This window comes from Hipposideros armiger, unplaced genomic scaffold, assembly GCF_001890085.2.
Source record: "Hipposideros armiger isolate ML-2016 unplaced genomic scaffold, ASM189008v1 scaffold_418, whole genome shotgun sequence".
NCBI lineage: Eukaryota > Metazoa > Chordata > Mammalia > Chiroptera > Hipposideridae > Hipposideros > Hipposideros armiger.
Window position 1 is genome coordinate 155,592 of NW_017731768.1, and position 19,694 is coordinate 175,285.

General features: G+C 45.4%; 1 protein-coding gene across 1 annotated transcript in view; it reads right to left on the minus strand.

Moving 5' to 3' along the window:
* The window catches only part of LOC109394305 (E3 ubiquitin-protein ligase parkin-like), a 454,325-nt gene that overhangs the window by 75,046 nt on the left and 359,585 nt on the right, over positions 1 to 19,694 (minus strand). Inside the window, exon 3 of the mRNA XM_019664249.1 lies at positions 9,609 to 9,849. Coding sequence (XP_019519794.1) covers positions 9,609 to 9,849 — 241 coding nt within the window. The remainder of the gene's footprint in view (positions 1 to 9,608; positions 9,850 to 19,694) is intronic.

Here is a 19,694-nt window from a genome sequence, read left to right on the forward strand (position 1 = left end):
CAGGCGTGGCTGGCACTGGCTGAAAACTACAAGCCCTCCCTACTAGCAACCCTCAGTTCTTCCTCTGTGTCTCTGAGACTATCTCCATCCACTTCTCCCATCCATTCAACAATTTTTTAAAAAGAGGTAACTTCACAGCTATCAGCTAGAAATCAAAGAGTTCTGGCTGGCTCTTTTTCATCAAGAGACTTATACTGGCATCAGAAGTCCACAGAACAAGCAGCTTGTATAAATAACTACTCAGGCAGAAGTATCACTCACTAAGCTGTGTCTTTCCTTCCTTGCGACAATAAAGACAATGCATGACAAAAAGCAGCAATCTATGAAGATGGGAGAATCATACTGCCTGAGCCATCACTCTAGATTAAAACGTTCACCATAGCTGATCAGTGGGTCAGTGGAAAGGGTCCTGTCTGTGAAAGGCAGAACATCAGGAAGGTGCACACACACTTTTTCCTGGTACTTATACAATACGGATGGACACTTTCAGATCCACAGAGGGGTCCACAGAGGGGAATCTAATCATGTAACATCCACAAAGAGACACCAGCGGCACTCAGTCCCCAGTGTGTTGTCTCGCACAATGACCCTGAGCTGAAAACCCGTGCCCAGCTGATCACACTTGAGTCTCCGTACACCATCTTCTTACCTGCTCAGAACGTGAGCTCTGGGGGCATCACTAAGCACAACACTAACTCGTCCCCACTGCTGTCAGCCATCACCCGATGGCAGGGCCAGGATGGTAGAGTCCCCAGTGGTCCACACTGTGATCTGTCCCCACCCAATCTGCGCTCTCAAAATATTGGATGGAGCCAAAGGGTCCTTTGAGCAAGTCCTCTTTTTTTTTTTTTTTTTTAAGCTGAGCCCTCCTGCCACCTATTGGCAGCTCAGCGGCTGCTCAGCTCGGGCTGGACTCGAACCGCTGTTGTTCAGAGCTCAAACTCTTGAGCAAGCTCTTAACCAACTGAGCCACTCGGCCGGCCCTGAGCAAGTCCTTATAGGGAAAAAAAAAAATTAAAACTTGCTTTTTGTTCAAATGGCTCCCAATGAACAAAGATCATAAAAACCCAAAGATTAATCCTAATTTCTGATGGAATACTCTAAAAGGAGTAGCATGTTGCCTAATAGAAAATGAGGGGAGAAAAACATACATGATTTAGGGCTGGAAGTCCATGAAAACATAACATTCTAAGAAAACAGCCATAGGAGGTTTTATTCCCGATGTCATGTCTCATCAGGGATGACAGACACCAGAACAGCCAGTGTTCTAACATGGCCCTCAGTACGTGGCGGAAGCCACCAACATTTACCAATAAATACATGCACAAGTAAGTTAAATAAAGTCAAATAAAGTCCTGACTCCAAACAGAGTGAGCAGAGGGTCATTTTGAGAGTAGGAAGTCTCTGGAATATGGAATGAAGGCCTAGCTCCTTTTTTTCCTGAATAAAGCAGGTAGCCCTGGATCTGTATACTTTTGTATGTGTGAGCTGGGATGAGAAACAATACCAAAAATGGCTATTATGCCTTGTTTAGTATATGCCAGTCACCCTCTATGCTCTGGTCAGATGTAGCTGGCATCAACTCTATGAGGTAAGGAATTTCATTATCTCTATGTTATAAATATGGAGACCTAGCACATTACGGTAACCAGCGCTTCTCAAACTGTAATGTCCACAGTTCCACTGAGCACCTGGTGAAAATGCTGTTTCTGATACAGCAGGTGAGGGATGGGGCCGGAGAATGTGCACTTCCGATAAACTCAGTGATGCTAATGTGGCTGGTCCACAGACCACACGCCGAGCAGCAAAAGTAGCTGGTCGAAGGCGCGAGAGCTGGAAGGAACCAAAGCTGGGATGGTCCGCTCGGCCTGGCTCCAGAGCCCACACAGCCCCACCAAGCTCAGCACCTGGCTACAGGCACATCGCACCCCGGGGTGCTGGCCCAACGACGGGAAACAAGTACCGTTCACCTTTTCCTATAGTGTTTTCCAGCAACGACAAACATGTATGTAGTGCCTGCTGCATACCAGGTGCTGTGGTAAACACTTGGGATATAAAATGCTATTCCTGGGCTCAAAGGGTTTTCATTTAAAGCACTAGACAAATGAGGGGCCATTTGATTCCCTTCTTACAACAAGCAAATGACAACTCCACTGACACTGCGTGTTTGATTGGTTTATCATGCACAGAAAAGAACTTTCAGAGTCAGAGTGTAGTACACACCTCTAACCCCAAAGGTAGTTAATTTAGTCTCATCTGTGGGGACTGAGGAAGAACCCCTAAGACTTTACAGAGCTTCAGAGGTATCGTTTGGAAAATTAATCACAGTTCAATAGGTTGAGAAGGTGTAGGAGGTTGTGCCTGATTCCACGGAATTACCTAGAAACTGATTTCAAAAAGAAGGTCCTGGTAGCTTGTTTACTTGTCATGAGGACTTCAATTTCTTTTATGAAAATGGACATTTTGCTAATTCCTATTCTCATTACCTAGGTGAAACAAAGATTCCTGAATTTCATGTAAATTTCTCGGAAGCTACAGTTCATACAAAATAACGCCTTCAGTAAGTTTCACACAATTTCCATCAGTCTTTATTCAGAGCAAATTTAGAAAGTTTGAAAGGAGGTTATTATAGGCAGTCAATTTCTACCAAAAAAACATGTAATTTTTTCTTTATCTTTTTTCCAATAAAATAAAGAAAACGGACCCCTGCAGCGGCCTGCACACGGCGCGCTGCGTTAATTAGTACGTTCAGACCTTCCCCAAGGGGGCGTCACCAGCTGTAAATCTGTAGCCCCCGCTTCCACTCTCTGACAAGGGCAAGTCTCACCATCCTGTGCACTACAAGCTGTAGAAGTCCCTCTGCAAACAGCCCACAATCACAGCGGGTCTCCTTTAGTCTAGGGGGCCACTGGTCCCTCCCCTTTTAATCACAATATTACTCAGAAGCCCCGCCCCCCCATGCACCACCCTTAACCTTAACAACCCACCCTGTCATTTCCCATCACTCTCCCCTACAGTTCACTTTTAACTGCTTATGTTTTAAAACACACACACAGAACAACTTCTAACAGAATCCAAAGTGCCAAGAGAGGCCTGACTGAACACAAGCACGGGGTCCAGGCCAGCCTCGGTGTGCCCGCCCTCTTTCGGCAGGATGCTCACACTCTACCCCCAGCACAGAGTCCCCCAGGAACCGGACTGTCCGCTCAGCATCGTCTGGGGGTGCCTCTGCATGGTCTCCATCACACGGACAAGAAAACATGGAAGCAGTTCAGCTCTACTTGGCTGTGAATCTAAGAAAGAAAATGCAAGAAGTGGGGACACTTTCTTAGACACCAGGAAAGAAAGAGATGTGACTGTACGTTATCGTGGGCACCGACATTTCTGGCATTTGGAGCTCCTACAGCAGGATCCAGGCGTGGCTGGCACTGGCTGAAAACTACAAGCTCATCCACCTGGGTGACCAGCCTCTTCCCACCTCCTCCAAAGTCCCAGACAAACCCTTTTGCCTCCCAAAGACTACCCAGAATGCCGGCCTTTGCCGCGCCCTCACCTAAACCCCAGCATTACTGCGAGTTACCGCTCTTTCCGGACTCGGTCCATTTTATTTATGTGCATACACCTCCTGAACCGAAAGCTGACTGAAGGCCGGGGTCTTCCTGGGCATCTGTGCATCTCCATGGCCAGTTTATCATCCGTAAGGAGCTCTCCGAAGTGCTGACACACACTGCAGCATGGATGGAGCTTGGAGACATCATGCTAAGTGAAATGAGCCGCAGAAAGAGCAATACAGTGTGCGTCTCCTCATATGAGGCATCGCCAGCAGTCAAATTCATAGAGACGGAAAGCAGGATGGCGATCCCAGGGGCTGGCAGGAGCGGCCGGGGGAGGGCGGTTGTTGTTCAGCGGGTATAGAGTTTCAGTTTTGCAATAGGAAAGGCGCCGGAGACGGGTTGTACAGCAATATGAATATGCTTAACATCCCCGAACTGTACACTTAGTCATGATAAGATGGTTTATGTTGTGCATGTTCCCCCACAATAATTAAAAAGAGAACAGCAGAGAAGATAGACTGATAACAACAAATGAAGAAACTATTTCTTCGACACATATATTGCTCTGTGTAGAGTGCCTCATTATCCCAAACCGGCCCCTTGCCGACTTTTGAATCCTTAGGGTTAGAACTTCTGCTTATGCTGTGCATACCTCATGGCACACTGCACTATGCTACCCACCTACGATTATTACTGTTTCCCCTGCCATATGTCATAAACAAGAGTTAAAGAGTTGTAAGGGCTCTGTTTTATTGGGTTGTCGGAAAAGTCATGACGCATTTTTGCAACGAAAAACATAGAAAAAATACGTCATGACTTTTCCGACAACCCAATATATACTAAATAAATCTTATCGGCACTATGACAATATATCCAGCACCATCCACACTCTAGGCAATGGAGGTTCAAATTGTACGTGACTTCCCTGCAGTTGACAGGCACACCCTCAAAGTGGTAAGCAAAAAAGTGACAAGTTATTACATGGCAGTGTATATAAAGCACAAAAAAATAGAGAGTTCATTCTGCTTTTGGAAGAGTGTTCAGGTTTCTTAAAAAGGAAAATAGGACTATTTCCACCCACCCCACCCCCAACCCCCCAAAAACACCACCCAAAATATGTCAGGCTGGCAAAATTCCCACTGCTGTGCAATATCATTGTCTATGTTTTCACTTAATATTGAAAGGCCATATTATTGCAAAAATGCCTTTGTTGGAGAAAAAAGTTGTGTTCCTGGCAGAATCATAATGTGGTTTTAAGAATTTGAGTGATAGCAAATTTAAGTTGCTCTAGTACGACTGCCAAAATTTTGTCGTTTAAGGGAAGGCTTGCACAAGAGGCGCTCCTTACATCTGTCCAATGCCCCCCAAATTCACACCCTCTGGCTTAAAGACATTAGCACGTATAATATATATTTTCAAGTACCTGAGATGTGGTTTTGGATAAAGTGAGAATTAAGTATGAAGCTTATCATTTTATTTCATTACTAAGCCTCCATGACTAAATTGTATTTGTCAGGTGTTAACTAATTTATAATCCCAGAATAATTTTTGCCTTGTACTACATTTGACCACTGGCAAAAAAAAATTGCTGATGACAACATATTCTCTAAGAATCATGATGTATCTATACGGCAATTTCAGAGCTCAAGCCTTAAAAGCAATTTCATTTATTTTTTAATAGCCTTTATTTCTTAGAGCAGTTTTAGGTTCACAGGAAAACTGAGCCAAAAGTACGGGGGTCCCAGTATACCCTCTTCCCCACCACACACACAGCCTGTTCCATTAGCAGCACCTCACACCAGAGCAGTACAGATTGTACATTGATTGAGTGGTACAATCAATAAACCTACACTGACACACTAAACCAAAATATCTAGGAATATGAGGAAATGTAAAAAATGTATACATCGCTCTGACATTTATATTTAGAGGAGTGCAGACAAATGGATACCTCAAACACAAGCTTTGGAGTGAGACAATCCTTGGTACAGTCTCGCCTTGTCTGAATCAGTTCCTCAAACAGTCTGATGCCGGGCTGGCCGAGTGGCGCGATGGTTAAGAACTGGCTTGGGACGCCAGAGGGCCCTGGTTCGGATCCCACATATGAGGGCCATTGACACTGCCCTCTACAGCTAAGATGCTGAACAGCAGCTCAACCTGGAGCTGGGCTGCTGTGATTCGTCGGCGACAGCATAGGCTGCAGACCCTGTGGCAGTGGGTTGCCATGGGCTACTGTGTGTAGCCAGCAGCCAGCGTGAGCAGCCAGCAGCCGCAGTGAGTGGCCGTCCAGAAGCTGGCAACTGATCTGCCTTGCCCAGGAAGAGCGCAATGATGGTGCCAATTTGGGCCAGTGAAGCAACGTCCTCCACAACTAGACTGAAAAACAAAAACGACAGCAACTTGTCTGTTCCCCTTCCCCCAACTCCCTAATAAAAAACTTAAAAAAAAAAAAACCAAAAACAGTCTGATGCCATTCCCCATCTATATGGAGGATATTCATGTTGTCTACTTGGTGGGGCTTGTAAAGCAAGAAAAGAGACACCCCATGGACACAGCACTCAGTACAGTGTCAGGTTCACGGCAAGCACCCACAGATGGTGACTAGTAGTAATACAACCACTAGTTCCTGATGTTAGGGGTGCCACAGTATTTCCATGATTTGCAAAACCAGTTCTGCTGCTTCCATGCCGGTCTCCTGCATTTCATTCACAAGCAGCCGAGGTGAACCCTCCTCGAGTCAGACTGTTCCACTCCATTGCTTGAAACTCCCCCAGTGGCTCCCTTCTCACCAGGGTAAAATCTAGTGCCTACAAGACCCTCCACGAGCCGCGCCCACCCCGACCCCTCTCTGGCTAGCTCTCCTCCTGTTTCATGCCCCCTGCCCCAGCCACGCTGCCACTTTGTGTTCCAAGCACGGTCCTGCTGGGGGTCCACAGGCGGAACCCAGCTCTGCCTGCGATCCCGGGATGGACTCTTCTCAAATATCACTTCATCAGACAGGCCTTCTTACCACCTCCTTCACTCTCTGTTCCCCTTATTCTGCTAAACTGTTCGCCAGGGGACAGTTACCAGTTAGTTGTTTCTTTATTACCTTCTTCCCAAGCAGAATGAGATTCGCTGGGTAGGCATTTCTTCTGTGTCTATTTCCTGCCTCATCCCAGCATCTAGAGTGGTGCCTGGCACACAGCAGGGGTTCACTGTTTGTTTCAGAGGTTGATTAACTGCATGACAAACATCAGACACTATTCCTATTTTTCTTCTAGGTCCAAGAGCTTCGTCTCATCTGATTGTCAGGAGGTCATAAACGGCGGTGCCTCATTCAGGGCACACAAACATACCACTTGAGCTTACTTCACCCATCGGTAGCTTGGAGCCTGGGAGTAGCCTACACAATGTTCTTATTCCAATGTTTATAAACTAATACAATTCACACATTCACAATGTTTTAAACAATATAAGCTCTTGCTAGTTAGGATAATGCTCCTCAAAGCCTGGTTCCCAGAAGCACACTTTCAGGGTGACCTGGGAGCCTGTTAGAAATACAGATCCAGCCTTGACCCCAGCTGACTGGGCGGAGCCCAGGCCTCAGGTGGCTCTGATGCGCATGACAGCTTGACAACCACTGCTCTGAGGAAGGCTTCAATGGCTCCTGTCAGTTTTTTTACTTCCTCTCATATAACATAACACGCCTTAGAGTCTAAGTAGGAAGAGTATAACTGACTATTAATGTCTGCCATGACACCCTCCTCACATGGGCCGCTAATCCTCCCCCATCTGTAAAAACCCACAGACATGTCGTCAGGTTCCAGAAGTTCTGATAGGTTCCAGCCACTTCTGTGGTCACAGCCCAGGTTTCACACTTGAGGACCCTCCCACATTCAGCCATCACTTAACTCCTTCCCTGTCCAATTTGAGCATCCTGGAAACATGAAGAAAGCGGGTCTATTTCTCTTAAATTTCTACATTTAAGGCAGAGGTTTTCAAACATTTTGTAACCAGGGATTTCCCCCCCCCCCAAATGAAATGCATTTGGGGTGTATAAGGTGTAGCCCTGGTAAATGTGGGACGCTCTGGCCGCTATGCGCTGACTTGCTCTGTCCTGTCTCCCCACCTGCCCGCCTGCCTGCCCCACCTGGGTGAGGGCACAGCCGGAAGCCTGGGAAACCTTGGCTGTAGGGCAGGCTTTTCAGACTGTGGTCGGCCTAAGGACATCTACCCCCAGCCAAGCAAATCGCAAGTCAGGGTCCTGGAATGAGAAGGGGACAGGGACCCACAGACAGGCCTTCCACACACTCGAGTCCATGAATTACTGCTCCAGGAACTCTAAGCCATCATTTTTATTAAAGGAAAATGATCAGATAAGCACGGTGTTTGCCCAGGGTCATTCCAATTATCCCATTCACGGTATTACATTCATTCAAGCAGTAAAATACGAAGACATTTTAAAAGGTAAAGTCTCGTTTTCTCTAAATAATTTTAAATAAAGCATTAGTTCTAAAAGTTAAATACAGAGAAATTCTGATAAAAGGCTTACTATAATTTTAAGTAATTTAGTAAACATTTATCACCGCTTTTCAAGGAGATTTGAGGGAAAACTACAGTAAATTGGACAAATATCCTGTCCTTAATGAGATAAAGTATATGCAGAAGAAACCAGAGCTCTGGTTTCAGACCCTGGGCTCACCCATTCCTCCTGTGTAGGACGACTCTCACTGTCACTAACGGAATCACCGCTACCTATTGGCTCAATGGCATATTTTCTTTTTGTGCAACTTTAACAAGGAACCTATGCAATGACACTTGCTTTAGCCTCCTGAGGATTTCGTGGAAATGTGACATTGCATTGTGGTTAAACAGATTCATGACTCGCACTGCTACAGCCTTATTCAGGTGGCGCTTTTCTACAAAATTTTGCACTGTTTCCCACATTTCCCTAATCTCATTTGAAGTGAGGGATTCCTCCACCTTCACCTCCTCCTCCTCTGCAGACAAGATCTCTTCCATAACCTCCAAGCATGGGAGACAATCACCCACAATCCCGCAGCGAGAGAGAGAAGAACCATTGGCTCAGTTGTGATCATGTGACGTTCGGCATCATGTACTATTTGTATTGCAAGACATTGCTTGTTTATCAAGTTAAAATTTATTAGAAACGTTTGCTCGTCTTGCGGAACACTTGCAGAACAAGTTACTCGCAATCCAAGGATTTACTTATTTAGTGAATTAGTCAGGAGATATTTCATATTATCTTAGGTCTCCATGTTGCTGGTTCCAGACTCTTAACACTGTGAAACCATACAGCCTAGGATCGCCTGTGCCTTCGCTTTTGTACGTGGGTGAGACATAAGCTTCTGCCTTGTAGAGTCATTGTTACTACTTTGTGTTTCCCATGACACACAGTCAAAAATAATCCTTTGACTATTTAGACTGGAGAAGAGAAGACTTAGGGAAACATATTAATATTGTCAAAATAACAAAGGGATCTCCTTCCTTGCCAAAGAAAAGCATTTTTGAAACGGGTGGAGCATAGTCAGAAGGAAGAACCTTTCACACAAATTATATTATTGGCACTCCAACAGTTTTCCCTGAGACCTGTAAATGACTAAAATTACCTCTAAAGTTCTTCTCTGCTCTTTAAATTTTCTCTACATCATCAGAAACATAATCAATGAAATGCATTTTAAGAAAATACGAGGCAGAAGAAAAGAAAAGCAAAAGTTGAAAGGGATATAGATGTACCTTAGTCACACAGACCATCGCATGTCCCCACCGACCCCAGCTCCTCAAAAACAAAACACTATCATCATGGTCTTTATGCTTTCGCCAACCCTTATTTTTGTTCTTAATATGAAAACCTGTACTTATTAAATTTGTTGTACTTCTTAAACATACCACCTCAAACTTTATACCCAGGCAGCTCCTTCTAGTGATGTCTTCTCCTAGTGGTTTAGAGCGCATCGTGAACCAAGTATGCATACACCTAGTGAAGCCCTTCTCCATGCAGACTTGAGGACACAGCGCGCCTTACCAGCCATAGACAGTCATTGTAAGTACCTGGCTTTCCAGTGGCCGGGGCACCATTCTCTCTGTCGTCATTCAAAATAACAGCCAGACCCACCGAGTCAGTGGGGAGGACGGAGCTGCTGAAGTCCACGCGAGTCAAGCTCTCAGGCTCCCTAGCAGAGCCCCCCACAGCATTCCGTGGGCCAGTCCCGCCAGCTGTGTTCACTGCTTGGCCTCTTGGGCCCCGTCTCAGCACAACGTGGACAATGCTTTGCTGATCCAGGTCACAGCTCTGCAATGGGCACAGAGGAAAACATACAGTAACGTGTAAGCATTAAGACTCCCAGTGGAACTGCACTGCCTCTAGTTCTAGAGCATGCAAACAATTCTAAACTCTATGAACGGTGTTCGCGCGCAGTCACGGAACATACAGGAAAGCGAAATGTGAAGGATCAGGTTGGGCACGCCCCCTGCCAGCAGGGCCACAGGGCTCACGCACCTGCCTGTCATACGAGCACAGGGCACTGGGCCAGAAACGGAAATGTGAGGCAAACAGGACACAGCAACAGGAAAGGAAAGTAATAGTCAAAGGGACATGAACGCTGGTGGACAAAAAACACACCGCACCGCATATGCAAGCACAGGGAAAAGTAATATTCTTTCCAAACGGATTTACTTCTGAAGTAAGGTGTCCTTATAATTCTCAACTTTAAATACTGGCATTCATTTCTGTGTTAAAAAGCACAGGGGAGTGGGGGTGGGGTTATTGTCAATCACAGACAGGCATTTTTCTCTAGAATTTAAAGTGTGTTTATGGCAGACTCCACATGCACCTCCCACGTCACTAGCACACACGTCGTCCCCCCACCCTCACCCCCAATGGGGAGGCTGGTGAACAACCTACTAACGCCATCGCAGGAGCCCTGTTTCGACCAGCTTCACAGTTAAAAACTGACATTTACAAAAACGTTCTGCATCTATACAGTGATGCGTATGAATAGGAGGCTTTCACACTGAGTAGCATTAAAGTTAGAAGTGAAATTATTTGCGAGGACAAAACTAGATGCCTTCCATCAAACCCCCGTTTCAGAATTTTACTCACGTGCCTGCCACCCTCCTCCCACGGAGATGGGGCCCTCACTCTCTCAACAAATTTCCAAATCTCAATGTCTTCAATCTACCTTCTGCCATGCTCTCTCATTTTAGGAAGGTTCAAAGACCAACTCCCACCCCTCCCCCCAGCCAAAACACAATAAGAACTTTAAAAACCATGAATCCTGCCCCCGCACCCACCCACTACCCCCCTGCCTTCACTATCAAACTATGGAGACTGATGTCCTCCACTCGCAGGCACTGGCTGCCATCTGCCTCCCCCTTTCTGCCAGGTCACGGGGATGCCCTCTGGGCCTAAGTACCATTCTCACTGGTTTCCAGGGGCCTGAGAGACTGGAGGAAAAGGCGACAACGCCAGCCTTACATCAGGAGTGTATTAGGGCCATAAGTTTTGTACCCACGTCTTCTTCTAAGCAATTTATTGTTTCAGGTCTTATACACAGGTCTTTGATCCACTCTGAGTTCAGTTTGGCAGTCTAGTTTCATTGTTTTGCACTTGGCTTTCCAATTTTCCAAGCACTATTTACTGAAGAGCCTTTCTTTTCTCCATTGGGTGGTTTTGGCTCCTATGTCAAAAATTATCTGCCCATATATACGAGTATGTGGGTTTATTTCTGGGTTTTCAGTTCTATTCCACCAGTCTGTGTGTCTGTTTTTCTTCCAATAGCATGCTATTTTAATTATTGTTGCTCTGTAGTACAAATTGGACTCAGGGAGTGTGATACCTCCAGCCTTGTTCTTTTTCTCAGGATTGCTTTGGCTATTCAGGGCCTTTTGTGATTCCTTTTGTGATTTTGTGAATCACAAATCTGGTGATTTTTTGTTCTATTTCTTTAAAAAATGCCATTGGGATTTTGATGGGGATTGCATTAAATCTGTATATTGCTTTGGGTCATATGGCCATTTTAACTATGTTGATTCTTCCAATCCATGAATACGCAATATCTTTCCATTTCTTTGTGTCTGCTTCAATTTCTTTTAATACTATCTTCTAGTTTTCAGTGTATAGGTCCTTCATATCCTTTGTTAAGTGTATTTATAGGTATTTTATTCTTTTGTTGCAATTGCAAAAGGAATTGGGGTTTTTTTTCATTTCTTTTTCTGAAATTTCATTGTTAGTATATAGGAATGCAATGGATTTTTGCACATTGATTTTTGTATCCTAGAACTTTACTGTATTCATTTATTGTTTCTAATAGTTTTTTGTTGAAGTCCTTAGGGTTTTCTATATAAAGAATCATGTCATCTGCAAAAAGTGACAGTTTTACTTATTCGTTCCCAATTTGGATGCCTTTTGCTTTTTCCTCTTGCCTGATTGTTCTGGCTAGGACTTCATAGGTACTAAACTTACAGACCTTGGGTTCAGAGAGAATTTTATGAATTTAACCACAAAGGCAAGGGGAATAAAAGCTAAAATAAATGAATGGGACTATATCAAACTAAAAAGCTTCTGCATAGCAAAAGAAACAAACCATCAACAAAACAAAGAGGCAACCAACCAAATGATTTTTTTTAAAGATATTTGCAACCAACACTTCCGATAAGGGGCTAATATCCAAAATATATAAAGAACTGTACAACTCAACAACAATAAAACAAATAATCCAACTAAAAAAATGGGCAGAGGACCTGAACAAACACTTCTCCCAGGAAGACATACAGATATCGAACAGATATATGAAAATATGCTCAACTTCACTAGCTACTAGAAAACTGCAAATCAAAACCACAATGAGCTATCATCTCACACTGCTTAGAATGGCTATCATTAAGAAAACAATTAATAACAAGTGCTGGAGAGGCTGTGGAGAAAAAGGAACTCTCATACACTACTGGTGGGAATGCAGATTGGTGCAGCCACTATGGAAGAGTATGGAATTTCCTCAAAAAACTAAGAATAGAATTACCATATGACCCAGCAATCCCTCTCCTGGGTATCTATACAAAATATCTGAAAACATTCATCTGTAAAGATATATGTACCCCAATGCTCATTGCAGCTTTATTCACCGTGGCGAAGACATGAAAACAACCAAAGTGTGCTTCAACAGATGATTAGATAAACATGATGTGTTTCATATATACAATGGAATATTAATCGGTCATAAGAAAAGATGAAATACTGCCATTTTCGACAACATGGATGGACCTGGAGATTATTATGCTAAGCAAAACAGATAGAAAAAGTCAAGAACCATATGACTTTACTCGTATGTGAGAATATAAAATTGAAAGCAATAAATGAACAAGACAAACAAAGAAACAGAAACTCGTAGACACAGACAACAGTTTAGTGGTTACGAGAGGGTAAGGGGGGAGGGAGGCGGTAGAAAAAGAAAACGGGTCAAATAATATGGTGGTGGAAGGAGAACTGACTTTGGGTGGTGAACACACAATGTGATATATAGATAATATTATAGAAATGCACACTTGAAACCTATATAATTTTACTAACCAATGTCACCCTAATAAATTTAAAAAACGAGCATATTAAGAGAACTTACATAAGAGGCGTGTCTTGAAAGCTGGTAAGACAGCCTGGACATGCTCTGCCCTGTGTGGCAGGAGCTAAAAAATTATACAGGACAGGGCAGGATGGATAGGATTATTGGGGCGTGACCCACCCCAGATGAGGGGAAGCACCTGACACGCCTGCTCTAGACAGGGCAAAGGTCTGTTCCAGGAGCTGACATGCGTGGGGCACACGGAGGCTCCCTCAGAGGGGCTGACAGGAGGCAGTCTCTGCTCTGGCCCCATCTAGCTGGCTCAGGATCCAGCAGCAGTTGCATCATAAGACAGAGTCTCCCCTACACCACCTCTTCTCCATAGTGCGCCCCGGACTTCTGTCACACCGACACGCTTGCTCTCCCTGCCACCTGTCCTCACAGCTCGGCATCTCTCCCCCCAGGACAGCTCCTACTCAGCAGCAGTCACCGTTAGTCAGCAACTCTCGGCCCCCTGGGTCTGGCCCTACGTGGCTTCCCGATTTCTGTCCAAGCACCACTGTCCCCCACATGGCCCAGGTGCCAAGCCCTATCTTCACACCCACAGCTCTGATCACCCACCCATGTTTCCTAAGAGCTTCAACAGAATCACCACCTTGGGCTCCCCCTCCCTACTGTCACACCCCGCAAGGTGTCAAGAGTGACTCCTTCTGACTCAGAAATATATTTCACATGCTCCTTTCTATCCCAACTGTCACCTCCCCACTGTAGAGCTCCATCCTTACAGTAGCTTTGGGGTTACTCCCTCACCTCCTGTCTCACCCGACAATCCATTATGTACAAGAATTGGTGGCATGTGACACATAACCATTCTATAGTGTCCCCATGTTACCTATAAACATTCCCAACATCTCACCATCATCTTCAGGTGTGCTTAGACTCGTCTCCTTTCTGGACCAACTGTCCAAGGATTGTCAGCTCCTTTCCCTCTGTTTCGCTGTGTTCGTGGCAGGTTAGACTTCCTCACAAACAAGCCCTCATCACCTTCCTCCTGCCCTTGGCTTTATTAGCAGATGTGCTTGAACCACGCGCACCACTGCCCTGGCCATCAGAGCACCCTGACTGGTCCCCGCCTCTTCAGCCAGAGCCCCAAACTGCACACACGGCACAGGCCTGAGCCCACGCACACAGAGGACCCGGTGAGCTGTACGCACAGCTTGAGCGAGCCTTCCTGCCGAAAGCAGGCTGTGGCCCAGACCCCCAGCTGACCCGGACACACGTGGAAAAGAGAAGCTTATTACGGACGGCTCTGAGGTTTGGTGGTTCTTTGTGAAGCAGTAATGGCTGACAATACTCCATCCTCCATTCTAACTGGGCTAAGGCATTCCATCAGAATGTATGGTCACGCCAGTGTTTGGCCAGCACTCTAGAAACTGCCCACAGCCTTCAGCCCAAATCATCCAAATAAACCAGATTTGGGGTGTGAGTACACTCCAAGGCGGGCACTTGAGGACATGTGTTTCCCCACATCCTCCTTGAGAATTAGCATCCTAACACCTCCTGTGGCTTTTATCCACCTGTGTTCTTTTAAGGGAGGCCCAAGAATGCAGTCAGGTGAAATTCCCCTCCATGCTCAGGGCTTAGGTGCCTCCCGAGATCCTCCCAGATAAAGGCAGCACCTTCTGTCCCGTCTGGACCCTCAGCATCTCCGCCTGCCACGCTGTCCTCCCTGCAGCGTTCAGAGCTCGGGCAGTAGGTGAGCGGTGTCTGACCTTCTGACCTCATTCAGATTTCTGGGGAGCAGAAGCGGGTCACACTTCTGCTTTATTTACCAAATGCCTCACACAGAGCTCTGAAACTAGATGTAGAAAATAGGTCTATGAATTGAAAAGGTGAATGACAGGGGGCAGGGAAGGGAGGGCAAGAATACATAAATGAACCAATAGCAACAGTCATAAGTCCAGTACCTAAGACGCTCCATGGGGAACCGGAAGACCGTGGAAGGAAGAACGTGGACTTTAAAGCCAAAGAGATGTAATTTATTAGCGATATGATTTGGGGCACCTTACTATTCTTCCCTCAGCTTCAGTTTCTACATCTGTCGAGGGCAATAGCACTATGAACTTTGAAGACTGCCCTGGAGACTGAAGGAAATATACAGAGGGCAGACCCGAGCCCCAGCATTAACTCAATGCAGATTGTTGAGTTTTGAAAACTAAAGAGGATGGGTCCCTTACTTGTATGTCAATAAAGCCTCAAAATCCTATTCGGCAGCTCCACTCACACAATTGTACTTGGAACAGGTACAAAGCAGGTGGAATTAGCAGAATCTATACATGTGTCAACTATTCTGGTAATAGTCCAGCTTTCTGTGAACTAAAAAAATGGTCATGTATACAGTAATACCTTGGTTTGCGAGCATAATTCATTCTGGAAACAAACTACTCGTATTGCAAGACATCACTTGTTTACCATGTTAAAATGTATTAGAAATCTTTGCTTGTCTTGCGGAACACTCGCAAACCACGTTACTCACAATCCAAGGTTTTACTGTATATATATTATATATACATAATATATATGTTATATATAATATATAATATTGGGCTGTTGGAAAAGTCATTATGCATTTTTGCAACGAAAAACATAGAAAAAATACGTCATGACTTTTCCAAAGACAACCCAATATATACCATATATATATATATCTATATAGATATATATATAGATATTCTTAACATTTTAGACTTTGTAAAAATAAATCATGTTACTCTAACAAAAACAAGCAAAACAAACCAACCACTGGGTCTTGAAAGAAGGGTTAGACGGGCAAGCTCTAAAATGATTAATAATGAGATGCAGAAACATGTGATAACATCACATTACTAACAAAGAGCTTTCATATGCGGTAACAATAGCAATTACATTAGCAATAAAAGTAAAATAAATGCGTATTATTTTCGACCTCTACCCTCCAGACTGGGCTACGAGGTCTTCCGATGTCATCAGTCGTTGACTATCCCCAGTCCCCTGAGGAGGCGCTGTCACCACCCACAGGGAGTCCTGTGTAAAGCAAGGGGAGCTGCGCCTGGCACACGTGACGCTCTTTAAACGTGACTTTTTGCTCTAGGTCGTTTCAAGTCCATGTGACAGGATTTGAAGTTGAGTCACAGAGAAGGTCGGGACAGGGTCTACGTCACCCAGGTCCTGTGTGTGGAGCCAGGATGGGGACCCAGGCCGAGGACTCCCTGATCCCCCCGACTCCCGGGAGCCCCGCCGTGGGGGCGCTGAGAGGAAGTGGGGCAGCGGCGGGGGCAGCAGGCCGGGGAGGGCAAGGCCACACGCGTGGGGACGAACAGGGAGTGGAAACCCCAGAGGCTGTGCCCAGGGACAAAGGGATACTTAGGGCAAGCGCAGACACCTGGAAGGTCAAACACCCGAGGACGGCCCCCGGGGCTGGGACAACCTGAAGATGGCGAGAGAAAATCTGGGAGCGTTTCAGCCTGAGCCGGTTCCAGAGGAGTCACGGGTCCGAGCGTGCGGAGGAACGCGGCCTGGCAGCCCCGCCGGCGCCCACTCTGGCTGGTTTTAGGGCGGCCGCTCCCCTCCAGATCCCAACACCCCAAGACGACGGCACGTGTCCCCCGGCACTGCACTTACGTGTATGTGTTTCCCTCTGTCACCAGGCAGCGCCATCTTGAAGAAAAGATGGCCGACTCCTGTCGGTGCATCCACAGCATCTGCTGTCGGGATGTTGATTGCAACATTCGTTCCAGCTGCGTCTGCTGACGAGCTGTGAGGCGCATGCGTGTTGTGGCGGCCGCGTCCGAGGGCAGCAGGTGTTTCCACCCGAACGTGACACATAGCCTGGCTCTGCAGCCACGGTTTCTGTCTCTAAGCCCAGTGCTCTTTCAAGTCAATACCCACTTGGCCTCTCCACCTCCCTGGGTTCATGACACAAGTGAATTCCATTTTATAAGCAAAATGGATCAATCCACCCTCATCAATATGCCTCTGCGGTCTTTAAATTAGGCTGAGTTATCGTCAGTGTCTTCAATATTATCCACTCACTTGTACCTCTAAGTCTGTTAAGCTCTACTTCATCAGACAAAATGCTTACCCTGTTTCAGTTGGAAGGCTGTCATACTTCCTATTGTGTACGAACTTTACATTTTAAGGCCTTAAAGTCCTTGATTTTCATTAAAATTTTTAAAAGCACACAATTTTTCCCAGAAAAAAATACCGTAATTCGCCAAGAATTATCAGATAAAAGATTTCCTAATCTAATAGTCACTGATGCTATTCAACTTTAATTTAAAAAATGTCGATATTAAAGAGCTCTCTCTCAGATAACTTTGAAGACACACTTTTTAAAACAACTTGAAGTTTCCTCCCTTTTTTTGTGCTGTTAAAAATTCAGAATGCTTATTACTTGTTTGTCCTGAAAATAACTGCTAACAAATATGTTTTTGTAAGCTCAACAGAGTTTATAATCACGTATTTTCTATGTCAAAGAAGGACAAAATGGCAATATTTAGGAAGTTACTTAAAGGTATTTTTTTTTTTTTTAAGATTTCCATTGGGGAATTGGGGGATGGGAACAGTGCTGGGGAATAGACAAGCCACTGTCGTTTTGCTCTTCAGTCTAGTCGCGGAGGACGCTGCTCCACCGGCCCAAATTGGCACCATCACTGCGCTCCTCCCAGGTGAGGCAGAAAAGTCAACAGCCTCTGAACGGCTGTCCACAGCACCGCTGACCCCCCACGCTGGCTGCTGGCCACACACGGTAGCGCATGGCAACCCATTGCAGCAGGGGCTGCAACCTAGAGATCGCTGGTGGCCCATGGCAGCCCAGCTCCAAGCCAAGCGGCTATTCAGCATCTCTGCTGCAGAGGGCAGCGTCACTGGCCCTCACATGTGGGATCAGAACCGGGGCCCTCCGGCGTCCCAAGCCAGCTCTCAACCAATGCACCACTCCGCCGGTCCACTTAAAGGTAATTTTAAATGTAACAGTTACGGCGGAGTGTTCTGTGTGGTTACTGCTGCCAATGCCATCATGTGGCTAAGGACAACTTGGGCTTAGAGCTGCTCAGAATAAGTCAGAATAACCAAAAAGGAATTGTTCCCACTCATTTTTTTTTCCTCTTGAACTCCTGTTCCCCTCTACAGTTTTCAATCAACACTGAATGCCAATTTATATTAATTGGATGAGAATAAAAACTGTTCCTTCAACTTGATCTTTCATTTTTTTAAAGAAACTTTTAAAAGATGGTTCTTTGTGATGTATGCTTTGAATTTATTGCACATTTCTGATGACTGGTTTTCATTATAATCAAAGATACTATGCTACATAGAGACAGTGAAAGGTCCCTCTCTGGTTGCCAAAGGCCGAGTGATAAAATTCCCAGGAAAGGTCAATTAGCCCCACACTAATTAGGCAGTGGGGTCTGAGCCCTGTCACCGTCAGTGTCCCTCCCACTGCAGGCCTGGGATCATTTCAGGGCTCATTAGGATCTCTACCAGAGGCAGCTCAACAGGGGGAGGAGAAGGAGACAAAATAAGAACCAATCACATTGCTACATGTTAGCCATGTGGTGAATGATTTATTGTGAGAGGTTAGAGATGTGTGTGCAAGTGAGGTCAGGGATTCCACTTATCTATGCTCTCTTTTTCCTAAATGCAAAGGATAACAGATAATCAATCCTATGCCAGTTATAACCAAGTTAAAATCATGTTTATATTGTAAACTTCACAAGAAATGCCCCCCAGTGTGTCTTTTTAAAGATTTTATTGGGGAATTGGGGGAATAGCATTGGAGAATCGGGGAAGGGGAACAGACAAGTTGCTGTTCTTTTGTTCTTCAGTCTATAGTTGTGGAGGATGTCACTTCACTGGCCCATGTTGGTATTATCATTGCGCTCTTCCCGGGTGAGGCAGTCGCTCACTGGCCATTGGACAGCCGCTCACTGGCGGCTCACAGCAGCTCACAAAAGCGCACAACAGCTGCTGGCCAGCCCCATGGTAGCCCAGCTCCAGGTCGAGCTGCTGTTGTTCACCATCTTAGCTGTAGAGGGCGCAGCGTCACTGGACCTCATGTGGGATTCGAACCACGGCCCTGCTGCTCAGAGCTGCCATCCCAAGCCAACTCCTAACCAACGCACCACTCAGCTGACCCGCCCTCAGTGTTTCTTTAAAAATGGTTTGATTACTAGTTATGATAAAGATTATAAACAATTAAAAGTATACAGATTTTTTTCAACAGAACTAAATTTTTTACAAGTCATTACATATGCTTTATATTATTCTTGCTGGAATACTGTAACAAACTGACTCTCCTTCTCATGAATATATGCCAAAAAGAGATGACTCTTAAGTAATAATAATCTACTTCATATCATGCCTCCCTCCTAAGGATAGTCACCTCCCAAACGATTCAACTCTATGGAGAAAATGTGACGCAGGCAGACTGCCATCCCAAACCCGTCACTCCATACACCGCCTCTCTCTCACTGTGTTCTCGATCTCCCCAAAACTCAATGAGAACATTTATCATTGCCAAAGAGAGTTTGCTAATAATGTG